Source organism: Nannospalax galili, unplaced genomic scaffold (genome assembly GCF_000622305.1).
Source record: "Nannospalax galili isolate Female #2095 unplaced genomic scaffold, S.galili_v1.0 scaffold683, whole genome shotgun sequence".
Classification (NCBI taxonomy): domain Eukaryota; kingdom Metazoa; phylum Chordata; class Mammalia; order Rodentia; family Spalacidae; genus Nannospalax; species Nannospalax galili.
Window position 1 is genome coordinate 834,829 of NW_008349093.1, and position 18,827 is coordinate 853,655.

Consider the following 18,827-nt stretch of genomic DNA (forward strand, 5'->3'; position numbering starts at 1 on the left):
TCTCCTCATCCTATCTATCTATCTATCTATCTATCTATCTATCTATCTATCATCTATCTATCATCAATCAATCATCTATCTATCCATCTTCTTCCTATCTCTTCTTCCTAGTTCACTAAGATGTAAAAGTCACAACAAACTCCCATTGTTATTGACAGGAGCTGGTCCTTCTGGCATGCCTGCCCCACTAGGATACTGTGAGTCAAAATGAATTCTCACTCCCTTAAGTTACTTCTTGACAGATATTCTATCACAATGAAGAGGAAAGTAACTAACATACTCTCCATTGCCTTCTGGACAGAATTATATGGTACCATTAAGAAAGGTCATAAGGTTCATAAGATGTTCACAATCCATGCCTTCCCACAAAGAGAACTTTAGAAGGCAAAAGAGGCAACATAGTTTTGCAAATAAAACCAGACAACTAATGTGGCCTTTCGTTGTGAGTTCCAGAAGAGAGGTGGGGACAAGAGGCTACCCATCTAACTAGCAACCTTACACTTGGTAGGAATCTTGCTCAAATGGAATAATGACCACCCAGAGCCTTTCTGGCAAGTCCACAATGACAAGGGCTGAAATGAAGTTAGAGTGTCTGTGCCACTCTGTTTAAATGCTGTTATTTGGTCCCTATATTCCTGAGCCCACCCTGCTCATTTATTTTCACAATTATCTCTTCCCACCCATAAACTGAGCAACATTGGTGGGAGTAGGGATGCTCTGAAATTGTAAGCTGATGCCAGTGGCCAATGCACTGTACCCTCCATGGGCAGGGAAGAAATTGCCCAGCTCATCCGTCTGGCCGTCTAGCTTACTCCAGCAAGGATCACTGTCATATGTGCTATTGTGGCATAAAACAATGAATATGTCTTCCTTAAAAGTCCAAGGCAATTTCCAGTAGAATACCAATTTCCTTGTATTAGAAAGCAACATGTTTTATATGTTTTATTATAAAAGTAATGTAGTACATGGGCTCAAACTTGAAAACTCTCTATAGCACATAGAGGAAATGAAACGTTTACACTAGGCTGGTGTGATTCCTTTCAGACGTTTTCTTTATCAGAAAGTAAAGGTTTTGATCTAAAAAACAGCTCATACACATTATATAAGCTTTTCTGTTTTTTAAAACCTACTGATAGGCCTTGAATAATTCCCTAGATTGTTACATGTATTTCTTTTTTGTTGTTGATTGTTTTTAGTGTGTGTGTGTGTGTGTGTCTGTATGTCTGTGTCTGTGTGTCTATATGTCTGTGTCTGTGTAAGGGTGTGTATATGTGAGTGCAAGTGGAGGCCAGAGGTGCTGGGGTCCTCTGGAGCTGGAGTTATAGGAGGTTGTGAGTCGCCCAGCTTGGGTGTTGGGAAATGAACTTGGTCTTCTACAAGAGCAGTTCTCACTTTTAATCACTGAGTTATCTCTCCAGCCCCCACAAATATATCTCTATAATATAAATTAATGGCAGTATAATATTTTAGGTATGTAATATTTTTATTTATTTATTGTTGGGCATTTGCAATATTTCCACATTTCACTTTCATGCATCAAGGTAATTTTTAGATTAGTCAATAGGAAATATTTGTTGTAATTCTATACCTTAAGTAGAAGAATTTATATACAGAAAAATACCTTGAGAGAGTTATGGTTAATAATACTCAGCCCAGAAGTTATTTCCTACCCACTCCCCCAAACCATGCAGCTACTGAGAAAAGAGATTGAAGATCTTTGAAACTTAGGACATGAAAAGCTAGACCTGCCTGTGGGGCCTTCTTGGGAGAAGAAGTCCCTGGCCAGTACAGTTCAGGTTATAGGAGGTAAGTGAGCAGAGAGAGTCCTCTAAGAGGTTTCTTAGAGAAAGAAAGGACAGAGTCATCAGTAACGTGGCGCCAGGATGAGATGCCTTAGCAGACCAGAAGTCTGTTTCCACTTATACAAGGCAGTGGGCTCCAAAGTGTGGCCACAATTATATTTCTTTTTACATCTTACAAAGAAAGAAATTAAATGTAGCTAATAGTATTGTACAGCTATGTACATAAAATCCAAGAATGTATTCACAGCAGAAGTAAAAACAATTTTATATCATGATGAAGCATAGAAAACAACAAAGTCTAGAGAAGTAGAAACAGCAGCAGACTGAGATACCAGTCCAGGAAGGCTTGAAAGAACTGCCACCTGTGGACACTTAGTATGGACTGGCCCAGTTTGGACCACCAGTTGGAAACAAGTGAAAAGAAAGGCACATCGTTCTATCCAGATGCCCTCCTCTCTGCAAATCACTGGTTATCCCTATTACATTTTTTCTTTTATTCCTGTTCCTGGTAACTTATCGCTCCTGACTGCTGCTACGGTCTCAACATTCTTCTAAAGCCAGAGGTTTTGCAAAAGACTTCTCAAACAGAGAAAGTGAAATGTGCAATTATTGACTCTCATTAACCAGGTGACCATAAGGGTGACCTCTGAGCCCCGTGGTCTGTAACTGCTGGACTTGCAGCTTGCACGAGGACATTCTACTAGCAGGGCAGGAACAAGGGCAGTGCTCTGGGGATAAAGCACTGTGCTTCTCCAAATCTGAGCTTTTCTCATCTCCGTTTTGCCTGCAGCCTGTTCCTGTCCACTGAAGACACCTCTTCCCCTTGCCTACATGTTGAACATGGCTCTCCAGAAAGAGCAAGCTCATTCACATGTAGGAATCAATGGCTGAGGGGCTTAATTCATGAGGTCTTGGTCAATCAGCAAATGGAGATTGAAGGCAGAAATGGATGGCTAATGTTAAGCCTCTCTGGTTAAAGGGGAGCATGTAGACTCTCACTATTCGTGTTTATCCATAACCAAAGAGTCCAGAGACAGAGCATGTGATTTGGAGCAACTCAGCTATCCAGCTGCAGCCTGAGTGACTGGGATGCAGGGGGAGCTGTATCCTGAGAGAATTTCCCCACCAGGGCAACACTCAGAGCTCTGGTGGCTCTGGCTCCTGACGCATCTGGGATGGAGTCTACTGGCCAGGTATTCAGGGTCTCTCTCTCTCTCTCTCTCTCTCTCTCTCTCTCTCTCTCTCTCTTCAGGGTCTCTCTCTCTCTCTCTCTCTCTCTCTCTCCCCCCCTCCCTCCCTCCCTCTCTGCAATGAGCTCAGAGCCTTATATATGATATGGTAGACAAGCATTCTACCACTAAGCTTCATAACCAGTCTTAATTACTTAACAAATTCAGCAGCAGCATCTCACTATGTAGCTCTGGCTAGACTGGAACTTGCCATCCTCCTGTCTGTCTCCCAAACCGCTGAGCATACAGATATGTCTCACCACAGGCTTCTCAGGTTTCTTTTAAGACTATCTCAAACCCTTGGAGGTAGGGAAGAATTGAAGGAAGAATGATAAAGGCTGGTACTGCTGGGTGTGGTGGCTCATATTTTTATTCCCAGCACTCAGAAGGCAGAGGCAGGTGAATCTCTGTGAGCCTGGTCTGGGTCAGCTGGGTCTGTAGGGAGATCTTGTCTCAAAAAACAAACAAACAAAATAGAATTGCTGGTACTAATCTGGGCTCTTCTAAATCTGCCTCAGTGGACTTCCTCAGGGCTTGAGAACTCACCCCACAGGTGAGTTTCTGCAGAGAGAAATACACGGACTCCACATGCCAACTTAGATACCAGAGAACAAATATCAAATTGTAATAGTTTGAAAAGTGACTTCAAAAGATATGGCCAAATTCCAACTTCCAGTACCTATGACAGTGAAGTTGTATGGAAATAGGGTTTTTGCAGATGTAATTAAGGATCCTGAGATAAAATCATGGTGGATTTAAGATGGGCCATAAATCCAAGGATGCATCTCTGTGTGTGAGACAAACATTAGGAGAATGTGGGTAGAGATGTCTGTGATATATCTATAAGCCAAGGAATACCCAAGACTGTCAACTAATGCCAGGATGCAGGAGAGAGCCATGGAATGGGGTCTCTTTCCGAAGGTTCAGGAGGCACGAGCCCTGCTGATGCCTCGAATTCCAACTGTTGGCTTCCGTACCTGGGAGAGAATTCTGTAAGTCATTTCTGGGTTTGATTTTGTAAGTCAACCAGTTTTTCATGAATCTGCTACAGGGGTTACAGGAAATGAGCACATAAGCATGCAAAAACAGAATGGAAGACTGTACAGCTCCCATTCAGGTGTTACAGAACTCTTGTCATGTTTGGAAGCATCTTATCTGTTCCAGGGTTAAGGACAGTGTGTCTCAACATTGTGCGAACTAAGTCACCTTTATGAAAAACAGAATTTCAGTAGCAGTTTTCCATTTGAGCTGTCTGCCCAAAATAAAATAAAACAAAGCAAAAACTCTGAGATTTAGAATCCCAGAAAAGACTTGTGTCTAAGTTTCTTCGTCATTTGTATGCACAAAAGTGTGGTGTGGGGGAGGGTGCTTTTGGGGGGCTGATAAAGTGGCTTTCATTTTTAAGACAATGTTAACACTAGAGACCAAAATCTCTTCTTGCTGTATAAAGCAAAATGTATTCCCTTGACTATGCTCTAAACACCGGAAGTAGTCCACATTAAAACATGCCCTGGGCACTCCTTGAAAAGTCACAGAACGTTCCAACCTGATGATTCCTCAAGATTTTATTAATTTATAAATATTGTGTCCCATCAAAATGATCACTTTTTATTATCTTGCTTCTCTGAAGTATATGTCCCATATTATTCTCAGTTACAGTGGCCATAAATTAAAATCATTCAAAATTTATACTCCTAGAGTTCATTATCTACGGTTGCTATAATCTTTCTGCCTTTTTCTGGTTCATCTTTATTCCTGACAAGAAATATTGCAACAGAGCCCAAATATCATCCAACTAATAAATGTTCAGTTAAAAAAAGATCAAACAGTGACTATACCACCCTAAAGGGCAGCCCATTCCTTCTCATCAGCATCAACACTGCAAGCATGCGGCCTGCCGATAGCAGAAAATCTGAGACTCCAATGATGAGCACTTAGGATGGAGTATGGCTTCAGAGTGGACATGTTCTTTTCTCCTCTTGCACCTTCACCCCTTTCTTTAAAGAGCAGAAGATGTCACTGTATCAGCCTACTCCATTAGGAACAGCCCGACTTCAGAGAATAAGGGTATAATGAATTGTCTTGAAAAGTAATGAGAATCCCATTACTGGAAGATCTGAGATAGAATCCCAGTCGTGACGGGGAAGACAGCCCAGTGCTGTTTGAGAACAGACCTCTTCATTTGGTCCCACAGGAGATACGTGTATGTGTCTGACAGTGGGGAGATTCCCTCCACTGTGCTGGGAGCTGCTCATTCACTGAGGAACATGGTGAAGCAGACAGGTGTATGCACAGCTGCCTCTGCTGTGTGTGTGGTACCTTACGGGTACCGTGTACTGCCACATGGTAAGAGCGACAGCTTTTCAGAGACATTGAAGTTGACAATGTGTACTTTAAAAATGGATATTCCCATCTTGGCTGACTGTGTAATAAGAGATGTTTTGCATTTGGAGCATGTGCTGACCCTTGGGATCAGGCTTCATAAAAACATAAAGGCATCACTATGCTTCCACACTAAAGAATTTTTGCCTCCCTCCTTCATCTCCTTCTTCGTTTACTCATACACTCTGTGTAACTTGCACAGGCCAGAGATCATAAGGAAGAAGATGCAGAAGGAGAAGCAGGTCAGAGGTTGGCAGTGCAAAATTATTGGTACTGTTTAAAAAATTATAAAGGTGCCAACTTTCAAATTCATACTGTCTGACTCCACAAAGTCAATGGAATTCATGTAGAGCTCAGCTGCCACTTGTTCTCCATCTCATTGGACTGTGATCCAGTCGGACTCTAAAATACACATCTTTTTAAAAAAATCTACAACGACCTCAGGGTGTAGTGGCACATGCCTTTAATCCCAGCACACTGGAGGTAATCTCTGTGAGACTGAGACCACCCTGGTCTATTAGTGAGTTCCAGGACTGCTGGGGCTACAAGGAGACCCTGTCTCAAAAAATACAATGACCAAAAACTAAAAGTTTTGAGAGGTTATATATAATCCAGAGGTATCTCCAGAAGTAGCTATAAATAGAAAATCTGGAAGGTGGTCCAATAACAATCAGAGCTATGACTTAGAATCATCTGAGAAATTTACTAAAACTTTTTCTTTTAATTCCAGAGAACTGAGGAGATGGCTCAGTTGGTAAAGTACTTCCTGTACAAGCATGAGGACCTCAGTTTGATTCCTACAGAAAAACCAGGTGCAGTAGCACACACCTGAAATTCCAGCACTGGAGAGGGAGAGATAGGAGAATCCTGGGGCCTTGCTGATGAGAGATGGTGTCTCAAAAATTAAAATGAAGGAACTGGAGAGATGGATCAACAGTTAAGAGTGCTTGCTGCCCTTTTAGAGGGCTGGAGTTCAGTTCCCAGTGCCCATATCTGATGGCTCACAACTGCCTGTAACTCTAGCTCCAGGGGTCTGATGCCCTCTTCTGGCCTCTGTGGGTACTGGTACACATATGTGCCCATTCACTCACATAGACACATATACACACACAAACACAGGTACACAGAGACACATGCACACAGATAAAAATAAAATAAATCTTAAAAAATAAGGTAAAAAGCAATTGAGAAAAGACACCTGATATATACCTTAGGTCTCTACATACATGCACACACCACTGTATGCCTACTCACAAACACACATGAACATGTAAACATACACACCAAAAAATTAAAATAATTCTTATGGACTTTGGAACTGCAATGAAATACTATATCTCATATACTAGATGGACAAAAATGACAAAGTCTGACAATATCAATTATTAGAGAGGACAAAAGTCACAAAGTGAAATACTAATATATCATGACTGGGAGTGCGGGGAAAATAGATCGGCATTACTTAATGAAATGGAAGCTGCATCAACTGCAGTAATCCCACCTTGGCTCTATGCTATGCAGAGACTCTTAGACAGGTGAACCAAAAGATGTGCAAAAATGCGTACTGTAATGCCATTGGTAACTGCAAAATCCTGGAGATGATCCAAATGCCCAACGACAGGAGAGAGGAGAATCATGTAATGGGTTGAATAGAACATCAAAACAGTGAACCACAGTTATGTGTATCAAAATGGAAAAATTACAAAGTGATAGGATGACTCCATATATATTAAAAGTTTGCAGACCTAATCAATACTTTGTGTAGGGGCCATAAACATAGGTGGTAAGGTCACAAAGAAAGATCAATGAATGATTAACAAATAATGCAGGAGACTGGTTACCTCTGAGGGTGGAGAGATGTCTGTGGTCTGAGAGGGAACAGGAGGCTGCAAAAGGGCTGACAATATTCAAGTCCTCATGCTTGGTGGTGAGAAAATGGGTGTTTGTTTGATTTTCATCTTTTATCTATGTACACATGTTATCACTGTGTTTTTTTACATGTTAGATGTCATAATAACAAGCTAAAATATACAACTTTCTAGACCCCCTCTCTTATCTCTGGACTCAGAATCTTAGGTTATGGAGTTAAGTACTTCTTATAATTTCTTTTTAAGCTTCTTATGTATTATTGGGTTAAGAGCTACTCACCTACAAATGCATACATACATTACACACCAGACACCAGCATCCAAGTGAGGGCAGCTTAAAATAGAAATCAACTTCAAGCAATCTCAAGAGAGTCATAAAAGTAGAAAAGCTAGCTCAGGAGAATACGTAGAAAGGAAAAACCTCACAGTTCTCTTGTGACAAGAAGATTCAAGGCCATTGCAAAATACAAATTCAAGAGCATCAATCATTTCTGTGCAACTCCCATCAGCCTACCTAAGCCCTGTCCCTGGTAAACTGTGTAGATGTATGAGTCCGAGATAACCATTCTCATGAACTTGGCCTCAGAGCAAACTATAGCCATGGCTTTTGCTATAGAAATAGAAGTATAATGTGGTAGAAAGTTCCCCTGTCTGAGATTCATGATGGCAGGCATCTAGACCTGGACATGCAAGTGATAACTGTGTGATCTTGGGCCCGTCACTCCCCTTCTCTGAGTCCTAACTTTCTCATTGCTCTTTGTTCTTCACAGATTCTGAATCCAACAAGACAGTGTTAGATGCTAAGTACTGCTAATATTCAGTACACCCATTTCCATTTCGCTCATTACTTCTTAAAAGCCGGAAACCAAATCTGCCAACTCAGGGTCAATAGTGCTTCTGGATCTAGGGAATTGGAAGTCCCATGGTTTTCCCTGGATAGAAAGACCTAAAGACTGGACTGTGGCTTAATGTTTTCACATCTCTCTATAAAAATTCCACAAATACCAAAACTTATTCAGAATCTACTCTTTGGGTCTTGAAAATTCAGAAGGTGATGTTCATAAACAGGTCAGGACTACTGGAAAGCACCGTGCAAAATAAGCATGCAGTCTGAATATTCATGAATGACTTTGAAACAAACATTTAACCCAATTGTACAGCACCTTCCCAGTTAAGACTGGTGGATTTATCAAATAAAAATGCAGAACACATTTGAAGTTTTCAGTACAGTTGGAATAGTTTTTGCTATATGTATGGTACATATATCACCTGAGACATACTAAAATTTTATTTATTGTTCTTCAGAAACTCACTTTTAACTGAGTGACTTATACTTTCCTTGGCAACCTGATTCCAGACAGACAAATAGATCAATGTCTTCTTCAATATCTTACTTTGGAAATCTAAATGGAAGAGTTTTAAAATCTTATTTCTTTATTTAGTAACAGTAAAAGGATGGATTCAGCTTAAAATTAGACTCACATGTTCCCTTATGCAAAGGTCAAGAAGTCACAGAGGAGAACAGATATTCAAGATAGATTTCCAAGGTGATAAGGCACAGTAAGTGTGGGAAGGCTCCTTTGTTTCAAAGGAAATAGGTACCCAACACTGGTCCTGGCCCACTCAGGACACCATTCAGTGGCCTCTCCCCTTACCTCTGGGCATCTCTTTAGAATGCTCTGCCTCTGGCCCATCCAACAAGTCCATCTGCGACGCCTCCTCAGAGGGCACACGACGCCAGGACCAGCTCTGGTTCCCATGATTATGCAATGGAGGAGAGTATTCCAGTTCACAAGGGAAGTCAAAGCTGCACTCCAGACCTGAAATGATACCAAGGGTCAGTGGAACAAGCTGCTGACCAAACGTGGTTGTTGCACCTCAGGAGGCCAGCCTTGACCTCATGAACAGTCTCTACCTGGCAATTCCATCCATGGCCAGGCTTCATGTTGCTGAAAATGGGACAAAGAGAAGAAACTATGCCCTTTCTGTAACTCACATTGTGGGACAGTGAACAGCTAAGCTTGCTATCTCTCCCAGTGACAGTGAGAGGTCCTCAGGGAAGGTGAGCAGAGCCTTCTTGAGCAAGTTATATCTGCATCTGAATCTGCCTTTAGTATTTCCCAGTTCACTGACCTTCAATTTTCCCCTCCCCTATTCATTGGCAGTGCTAATATGTTCCTCCCAAGCTTGCCTTAAGAACTTGGTGCTTAGGAGAATTTCTAGGCAGGCCCTGCCTGATTGACTGAGAAGTCACAGGCCAAAGAAACTCATATTTTGCCCCAAGCCCTGCTTTGCCAGCCTGGCATCATCTCTCCCTCTACCTCTGTACCAGCCAGCAAGGACAGTGCTGTGTGTCGATCCAGGTTTACTCTGTCCTGGAGAAAGACAAGGGATGCCACTAGGTATGGAGACATACGGCAGGACACAGTGGTGGGACAGTGGTGTTTTCCTGTGGACTTCTCTGGGGAAGTCATCATTCTAAGCATCCAGTACTTGCCTTACGTTCAGGATACACGGGCCTCTTGGCTTCTCTTTTCCCTTCTTTACTCACATGACTGAAGCACTTTGCACATGGAAGTTTCTCAACGCTGATATGGATTCACAGAGGGAGAGCTTATGTGTAACTCATTCATCCACCTGGTACTTACCATCTCTGCTTAGCCACCATGCTAGGCAGAAAGAGATGCAGTAATAGAAAGGACAGAAGACTGGACAAGGGCTACAGGCAATACATTTGGGTCTAGGATGCGACAGCCTCTTCTCATATGTAGACTTGGTTTTCTTTGCTGGTAAAACAAAGTTTCTATAGACTAGATGATTCTAGAAATAAGCACCTAGTGAAATCTGGGCTCCAGCTCTGCTACTGGTTTCCTGGTGACCTTCTGTAAGTCACTTACCCTTTCTGGGTCTCAAATCCCTCAGAGAGAAGATCCTGACAAGATGTTTCCCAAAGTTCTACCTTGATTTAACTTTTGTAAGATTCTAAAGTCCTTGCTCTTAGAAGCGTTCTGGCTCATTTGATAAATCAATCTGTTTTGCAGTGTTAATGGGTGCTAACTCCCAATTAACATTGGTGCTTTTTAACAGCTGCTTCTGCGGCCACTGCTTCCTCCATATCCAAGACAAGCCCAGTGCTGGGATTTTAGAATGCAGCAGGGATGTCAGGCTGATTCTGGTGCAAGCAGCCAGTAGTTGGATGGTCTTTTAATCATGTCCATGGGCAGCTGGCCCTTCCCCAGAGTGGGAGTGAAATAATTCCCATTGACACTAGCCAAACTATCTGAGTTTGAAGAGAAAAAAAAAATCCTTCAATTATACTTCTATTAAGTATCTTTCTGCTTCTGGGCCATAGAGATTTATGTTCTCCCGTGGCTCTCCGGGATCTGCATTCTCTGGTCCTAAGGTTAATACCACTCGCCCTTTGGTGATGCAGACAATTCACCTTTATAATGGCAAGCTGAACACCCGAGATGGTGCTTTCTTTATGTTGACATACCACTTACTGCCTTTGCACCTTATTGGCCCTGAGGATATTCCAGCTGCCTCTGGAAGCTACAATGTTGCTATATAGTTGGTATCTAGGAATCCATGGTTGTCTTAATATTTCCTTCATTCCTTCCTTCCTTCCTTCCTTCCCTCCCTCCTTCCCTCCCTCCCTCCTTCCCTCCCTCCCTCGCTCCTTCCTTCCTTCCTTCTTCTTTTCTCTCTTGCTTCCTCTTTTTCGTCCTTTCTTTTAGAAAAGGGGTCTCAGATAACCTAAATTGGTTTCCAACTTTCTGTGTAGCTGAGGATGACCTTGATCTTCCTCCCTCCACTTGAATGTTGGGATTGTAGGTATATGCTACCACTCCTGGTTTATGTGGCATTAATGATAGATCCCAGGGCTTTGTGCATTCCAGGCAAGCACTGTACCAATGGAACTTTATCCTTAGTTCCCTAATCTTTAACATTAGCTTGTCGGGTAACTTGCTTTGGTAGCAGAATACCAGAAGAAAACTGGATGTATATTTGGTACCTCACAATAACAAAATGACCCTAAAAACGAAAAGCATGTCCATCACACATGGCTTCTGTAAAGAGGGCCTCAAAAGATCCACTCATATTAATGAGGGGTCAAGTGGGAAGATGGGAGAGAAAGCAACCAGCCACCTCAACCCACACTGATAATGAATGATACCTTTCCCCAAACTTCAGCTTCTGTAACTATCTTCTATCTCATCTCTTCCCCTCCAAATAAAGATATCCTATTTATATTTGAGACAGAGGTATACTATGCCAGATCAGATACTGTCTAGCAAATGCGCTTGTGTGCATATCAGGCAAACACATTACAGAATACGAAGTCCCAGCACTGAGCACCATCAATCTTGGCATTTCTGGTTTCTGGAGGGTGTGATAATCGCCTATGTTTGGGTAAGACCCTGCCTAATGAAACATGCTGTGCAAATGCCCCATCATCAGATGAGTTTGTTTGGAAATTCTTGCTTGGAGGCAGGCTTCCCTTTAGCTATCAAAGCTGTACTCCCTGGCTTTAAATAGGAATGGAGTTAATATAACTGCGCTTTTTAGGTGAAACTGAATTGGATTTTTCTACATTCTGATTTAATTTCTTTTTAAATTTTTAATTTTATATGTATGAGTGTTTCGCCTGCATGTAAGTACACTCCATGTGAGAAAACCTGCAGAGGCCAGAAGTGGGTGTTGGATCCCCTGGAACTGGAGTTAAGAACAGGTATTAGCTGCCAGGTGGGTGCTGGGAACTGAACCCAGGACCTCTGCAATAGCAGTCAGTGGTCTTAAGCACCAAGTCATCTCTCCAGTCCCCTGATTTAATTTTTTATAAAACACTGAAAAACAATTTCCCCCCCTCCTAAACTATCTTCCATATATTTGGGCAATAACACCTAGGGCTTATTTTCTCTAATTCCAGGTCAAACCTCCTTTCCCTTGGGTCTTTTCAAAGATTCTATGTATAGGGTGCTTCTTGAAGCCCTTTCTTTTGCTCTCTTCTGACTCAGATCTATGAGGCAGGGGTTATAGTGTCTTTTTCACAGAAAAAAAACTCAGGGGATCAAGCGATTCAGTGAGGTACTCAGCCTTCAGGCGTCCAATGGCAGAGGTAGGCCCACAGCCAAGGAAAGAGGTGGGAAACCATACCCACTGAGTGTCTCAGGCTATCTGCAGGGAGCATGCTAAGTACATTCTTCTACCATCATATTAATCAGAGAAAAACTATAACTGGATGATGTCTAAAGATGAGGAAACTGAGTCTCAGACAATTTGCTTGTGCAAAGATGATAAAATACCTCGAGGGAAAGCTAGAATGAGACTCAGAGCTGGAGTATGCTACAAATTCAGTGTTTTCCATCACCTCACCACAGCTTCAGGTTGAAAACCCAAGGCCATATATTAAAGGAGATAACTAAGAGGAAAAGACCCACACTGAATGTGGGCAGCACCAGAAGCCAAGGTCCTGGACTGAATGGAAAGGAGAAAGCAAACGGATCACCGTAGTCTCTCTCTGCATTATGACAGGAACAACATGTGACCAGTCACCTCATGCCCCCATTGCTTCACCTTCCCCTCTGTGATGAACTGTATCCTTCTAAAAGCATGAACCAAAATAAGTTCTTCTTCCATTACATTACTTCTTGTAAAGTATTTGGTCATAGTGAACAGTAACAAATACATCACGAACACTATGAAGATAGCTATTCTGTGACCTAAACTCTGCAAACTTCATGTCTGCAAAGACTTCTGCACATCCTCATGGGACAGACCTATTTTTCTCAGTGTCAGGCCCATTTTTGCAGTGACTGTGACTTTCAGAAGGCTCCAGAGATCTCAGCCTTACTGCATATAACCAACTTGGTCTTGAGAAGCTGACCATTGAAAAACAGCAATGAGGACAGTGAATTTTTGAAAGGGGAGAAGAATATGGGATGATAACTGAGAAAAGGAGACACTTTTCCAAACTGCTGATCATGCAGCTGTAATCAATCATTGCTACATGCTACTGGACTTTCTTATCACTTTCCTCATGGAGGAGAGATAATGGAAACTTCTAGAAATTGTCTGCCTGCTGAGAGGAGCATCAAGTTGTAGTCTTTGGTAGGGCATTCGGGATGGTTCTAGGTCCTGTACACAGTAGCTGAAGGACTCCAGCAGGGCTGTTGGATTTCTGCTTTTGATACTTGAAGAGAAGGAGCATCCATCCTCTGTCACACTCTTCGTCTCTGGAGCTCAGGGATTCCACAACCCCACAGCCACAGCTCCTCCTGGGTGGATATAGGGAAACCTACACAGGAAGTGTCAGGTATATGTGGCAGTGCTCTTACTGTTGGCCTTTAGAAGCATCTGTATGTGAAGTACAATGGATTAAGCAAAGCCTAACAAACTAGCATTCTCAAAACACTGCTGGTCCTTCTGGACTGTACCCAGCTCATGGGAACTCTCTCAGCTTTGCCAGTCTTGAGGCACAAGCCAAGGTCCCCTTTCCCCCATAGGATCTGTGAGAACATCACAGTTGTAGACCTGAAGACTTATCAGGGACCGTGTAGTCCATGAGATGCAAAACTGAAGCCAAGTGGAATTAGGGATTTCACCGAAGAATCTACACTGGGTTGCAGAAATAGTACTAAAATCCAATTCTTAGCTCTGTGATTTTTATTATTATTACTCAATGCTATTAGTAACAAACACTGCAGTAACTTAAACAATTACAAAATTTCTCAAATGTCCACTGTTACTTTTTTTCTCTAATAAGCTGGCAAAACCACACATGGCTACATTTCAAATATCTCCCAATGATTGGATGGCTCAACTTATCTCCAAGAAGGCTTTTAGGGTTCTCATACTGAACCCACTCTTTTGCCAATAAACTGCTCTTTGATGGTTTCTAGAAGCTCTCTGCTGGTGAGGTCTGTTCATAGGCCAGAAGCTATGGTGAGGCTGGAAAGAAGGAAAGCCCTGGACTGGGATGTAAGAGGAAAGATCACTAGAGAGTTCCTAGAAAGTCTCCCAGCACTGTTCCAGTTAATCTTGTGGTTTGGGACAATTCTTTTAACCACATAGACATGGGTTAGCATGTTGGCATGAATGATGACAATGATTTAAAAAATAATATCTCATACGAGCTCACATAGAATTGCTTTCATTATTTTCCATTTTGTATATAGTATGTGCATGCATGTATGTTTGCATGTGTGTGGGCATGTGTGTGGATTCACATGCATATGGGTTCTTGTGGGTACTTGTGCATGTGGCAGCCTGATGTTGATGTCAGTAATCATCCTCATTCATTCTTCCACCTTACTCAATTTAGCAGGGGCTCTCAATCAAACCCAGAAAAGCAGGCATAACTAGTTATGCTAGACAGCTTGCTCTAGCGATCCCATGTCTCTACCTTTTTACAGGTGGGCAGCCATGCCAACCCGACATTTATGCAGGTTATAGGGATCCTAACTGTGATCCTTATGCTTGTGTAGCAAGTGCTTAACCACTCAGCCATCTCCCCATCCTTGGACACACTTTCTTAGCTACAGGGTAGATGTTTTGCTACCTTGGTCTCCAGGATGCAGATACTTCCCTTGGTGCCTCACTGCCTACAAATTTATCTCCAGGAACCTAGGGATGAACTGAGCTGACTTGGTCTTGGAGAACTCAAGGACCACTGGCTCTCTCCCTGTTTTTATGTCAACACATTGGGTGCTGGAGATACTAAGGTGATTGGGGAGGTACAGCAAGAGTCATTAGGAGTGTATATTCTGCCTGAGGTCAGGCCAGGCAAGGTGAAAGCTTTGCCATTTTCCAGCCATGTATTTCAAGGAAAACCATCTGCTATCTTTGTAGTTCAGTCTTTCCATCAACAAAGTGAAGATTAAAGCATAGACTCTATCATGAAATTATCATAAAAACCATTAAATGCAATAAGCATACATTGAGTACCTGGTGTGTACATACCAGGTTGACCTTAGTTCATATTGGTCATCATTGCAGCTGTTCTTCAGGTGGGGGCTGTCATGGTTGGCTTTGGTTGTCAACTTGACACACCTAGGAAGAGGAATCTCAATTGGGGAATTTCCTCTACTGGATCAGCCTGTGGGCATGTCTGTGAGGAATTTTCTTGATGCATGATATGAGAGTGCCCAGCCCACTGTGCTTTGTGCTACCCCTGGACAGGTGGTCCTGGGTTGCATAAGAAAACAGTCACAAGTGGGCTTGTTGTGGTTGTGCTCCTTCATTAAAGGAGGAGCAAGTGGGGTCATTGGACCCTCACTGGAGTATCCAGCCACTCTTCCCAGCCAACTATGTGTAATTTGGCCCTAATCACACATGGTCTCTCACAACAGATGGAAAATTTATTTGTCAATATTATTATGTCTCATAACTATTAAAAAAAGAAAATGAGAATGTAAAATATGTTAAAAGGATATGGGAATGGAGATATTTTCCAAAATACACAGAAAAAATGAGAAAGCCTAAGGAAGTGATGAAGGTCTGTGTGGGCTTTTTATGTCCTATAAAGGATGAGACAAAAATAACATACACATAATCTTAAAATTTTTAAGGTCATAGTTCAGTCAGATAATTTAAGGAGCAAAATATATATGTAGTCAAGGTTTATCTGAGAACATTTGGTTTTTTACCCAAGCTTTATCTACATAGCACATGGTAATTAAAACTACCAGACTGGTGGAACTAAACTTCTTGGATGTTTAACAGCCATATTTTGAGGCCTATAGTAATTTGTTCAGAGGGACATAAGGACAGTTTTTGCTCCTTGCCCTCCAAGGTCAACCTCCAGGGGACTATGAACATCTCTCAAAATCTCCTGTAACTGTGATGAGTCGCCTGTGTTCTTGATCAAGGAGGCCGTGGAGACCCCACCAGGTGGACTTGAACCAGTGTCCAGTCTACAAAGAAGAGGGTCAACACCGAGGAAGCATCTGATTCATGCTTCCAAGCGAAGCCAGACATGGTCGAGAAGGACCTTCCTCCCAATTCATGTGACCCCCGAGGATCAGATCCTCAAATGACTTTAAGTGTAAAAATAAATCGATTTATTTGGGCCAACTTTATGGTCTTAAACACCCAAAAGGAAAGTATAACGGTGAACTTTAAGGTTTTTAAACACCCCAAAAGGAAAGTACAACCAAAGAGTAAAGTCATCAGTATATTTCTTTAAGACTTCAGTGGATTACACTTCCCAGACATTAGGCTTAAGTCCATATAAAAAGTTACTTAGACAATTATTTCTCATTGATGATTTTGTTCCTAATCAGAAATTTTGTTCCTAACCAGAAAGTGCTGCTCAGATGTAAGACTTCAAATCTTGGTCTGTGATACTGTAGTGCTCACCTATAGCTAAGGGAGACAGCCTGTTATTGTTCTAAAATGATGGCCAAATTTGTTTTCTCTCTCGATCTAGAAGCCTTTGAGAGGAACTGATATTGATTCTAACCATTCCAACAGCTATCAAAATACCTGAAAGCAAATACGGAATCCATCACTCTCGAGTCCAGCCTTGGAAGACAAAAGAAAAATGAGGAGGAACCCAATAGAGGGATGCTTTTGGAAGCTTTCGTCAAGAAATTCCAATGGACTCTCATACAAACATTTGAAATTTACCCTGTTCTGACTTTTTTTCTAGATCCCTGTCTGGAACTTGTAATGCTAATTACTCTTGCCTTTTCTTCACCTTCACATCTCCTATTCACCAGTCAAGGACTTTCTTTTCCCCCTACAGATGAGTGATACATAATTTGGGAGTCTTTTAGATAGACCCACTGAAGGGGTACCCCAGTTGCCCCACCCTGTGTCCCTGTTCAGTATGGAAGAAGCCAGAGCAGTCTGCATCTTGATTCCCTATCCACAAGTTGAGTAACCTCTTCAGAGGATGGTGTGATAAGAATAGGAGGCAGGAATTGGATAGGCAGTTAGGGTAAAAAGACCCCAAAGAAAAGTAGCCAGTTCCTTGGCTAAAAGTCAAAATGTCCTTCGACTTTTTAGCAACATACTCTGTTCCAAAGGCCAAAAATGTTGAAAATATTTGGGAGCTCTTATCTAATCCTTAAAAGATTTTAGGGTTACCTCTTCAGAGGGGGGGAATGTGAGAGTAGCAAAAAAGAAGAAAGAGCACATGAAGTTATCAGAAAAAAGTGATGGGGAGATATGGGAGGAGTTGGAGGGGAGGGAGTGGGCATGGATTGATCAAAACACCTTATATGCTTATATGTCTATATGACGTTCTCAATAAATTATTAAAAAAAGAAAAGGAAGCAGTCTGAGCACAAGTCAGAGGAGAAGACAAGTCAGTTAGGAGCATTCTGTCGTGGTCTCTGCTTGAGTTCCTGCCCTGGCTTCCCTCCACACTTAAGAGTATGATCAGGGCATGTAAGCCAAATAAACCCTTTCATCCCCTATTTGTTTTTGGTTAGTATTTTATCTCAGCAATAGAAAGTAAATTAGGACAGGGAGTGGTCATCAGTAGCACTGGAGGTTTAGTATTGAAGGCCAGGCTCTGTAAAGACCTTGTTGCAGTCAGAGGGGTAAAATCAACAGCAATGAGTATGTGGTCCTCGCTCAGTACTTGCTCTGGAAGCTCTTAAGTGAGATCATGCAACTTCATGCAAGTCATCTGTATAGAGCTCAGTTTCCTGACTGGAAAAATGAAGTGGTGAAATAAAATTATTTCAGTTTTGTTTTATCTGCACCATACTGAAACTTATTGCCCCCTTTGAGAAGGTGGGCAAAGCAAGTGGTCTAGTGTGACTCCAGCCAGCTGGTCAGCAGGATCTTAGAAGTCCTCACATCCATCCTGGGCTTGGATGAGTGAAGACTGCTAATTCTTCTTCCTGGATGATCTCCTGAAGGGGTATCTGGCCCACCAGTCACCTTTGGTATTAATCCACCAGCTGCCAGCAACATCTGGCCACTCACTTCATAACACTAAGTACCAAACCTGGCCCCAGTCCACCCCTCGCTCACACCCACTACTCATTTGTCATGGGGCCCCAAAATTTGAAAGCATCCACTTCCTTCCCATCATCCTGCTCCTTAGAATGCATCTGGGAACCAATCACCCAATTCAAGACATCTGTTTCACTTATAATCAAGCTGCAGAGAAGGGCCAAGTCTCCTTCAATCAATCAATTACATAAACACAGCCTTGGAAGGGGGAGGTGCATGTGCCTGAATGCACTCAACGGTGGGAGACAGGCATAGAAAGCTTAACTCTCATTTACCTGTGGCCAGTGCTAGAGACAGAAAAACAAGATTCTGCTCTTCACCTCAGAACAGAATACTGAATGTAATTAAACATTGCAGGTATTCTAAATTAATAAGTTCAGACTTCTCAGTTTGTAATAGGATTGAGTCTGGAAAAGTGAGAGAACTGACATGGGAGCTCAGGTTGGACTTCTAGTTCAATGATCTTGCGGTTTTTTAAGGAAATATGCATTTTGTGTGTGTATGTGTGTGTGTGTGTGTGTGTGTGTGTGTGTGTGTGTGTTTTTACAAAAAGAGAGCCAGAGAGGAGGGTGTGA

General features: G+C 42.2%; 1 protein-coding gene across 1 annotated transcript in view; it reads right to left on the reverse strand.

The window, feature by feature from the left end:
• Alk (ALK receptor tyrosine kinase) overlaps positions 1-18,827 on the reverse strand; it is a 790,272-nt gene that overhangs the window by 505,585 nt on the left and 265,860 nt on the right. The window contains exon 3 of the mRNA XM_008846481.1: positions 8,937-9,101. Within this exon, the coding sequence (XP_008844703.1) occupies positions 8,937-9,101 (165 nt within the window). The remainder of the gene's footprint in view (positions 1-8,936; positions 9,102-18,827) is intronic.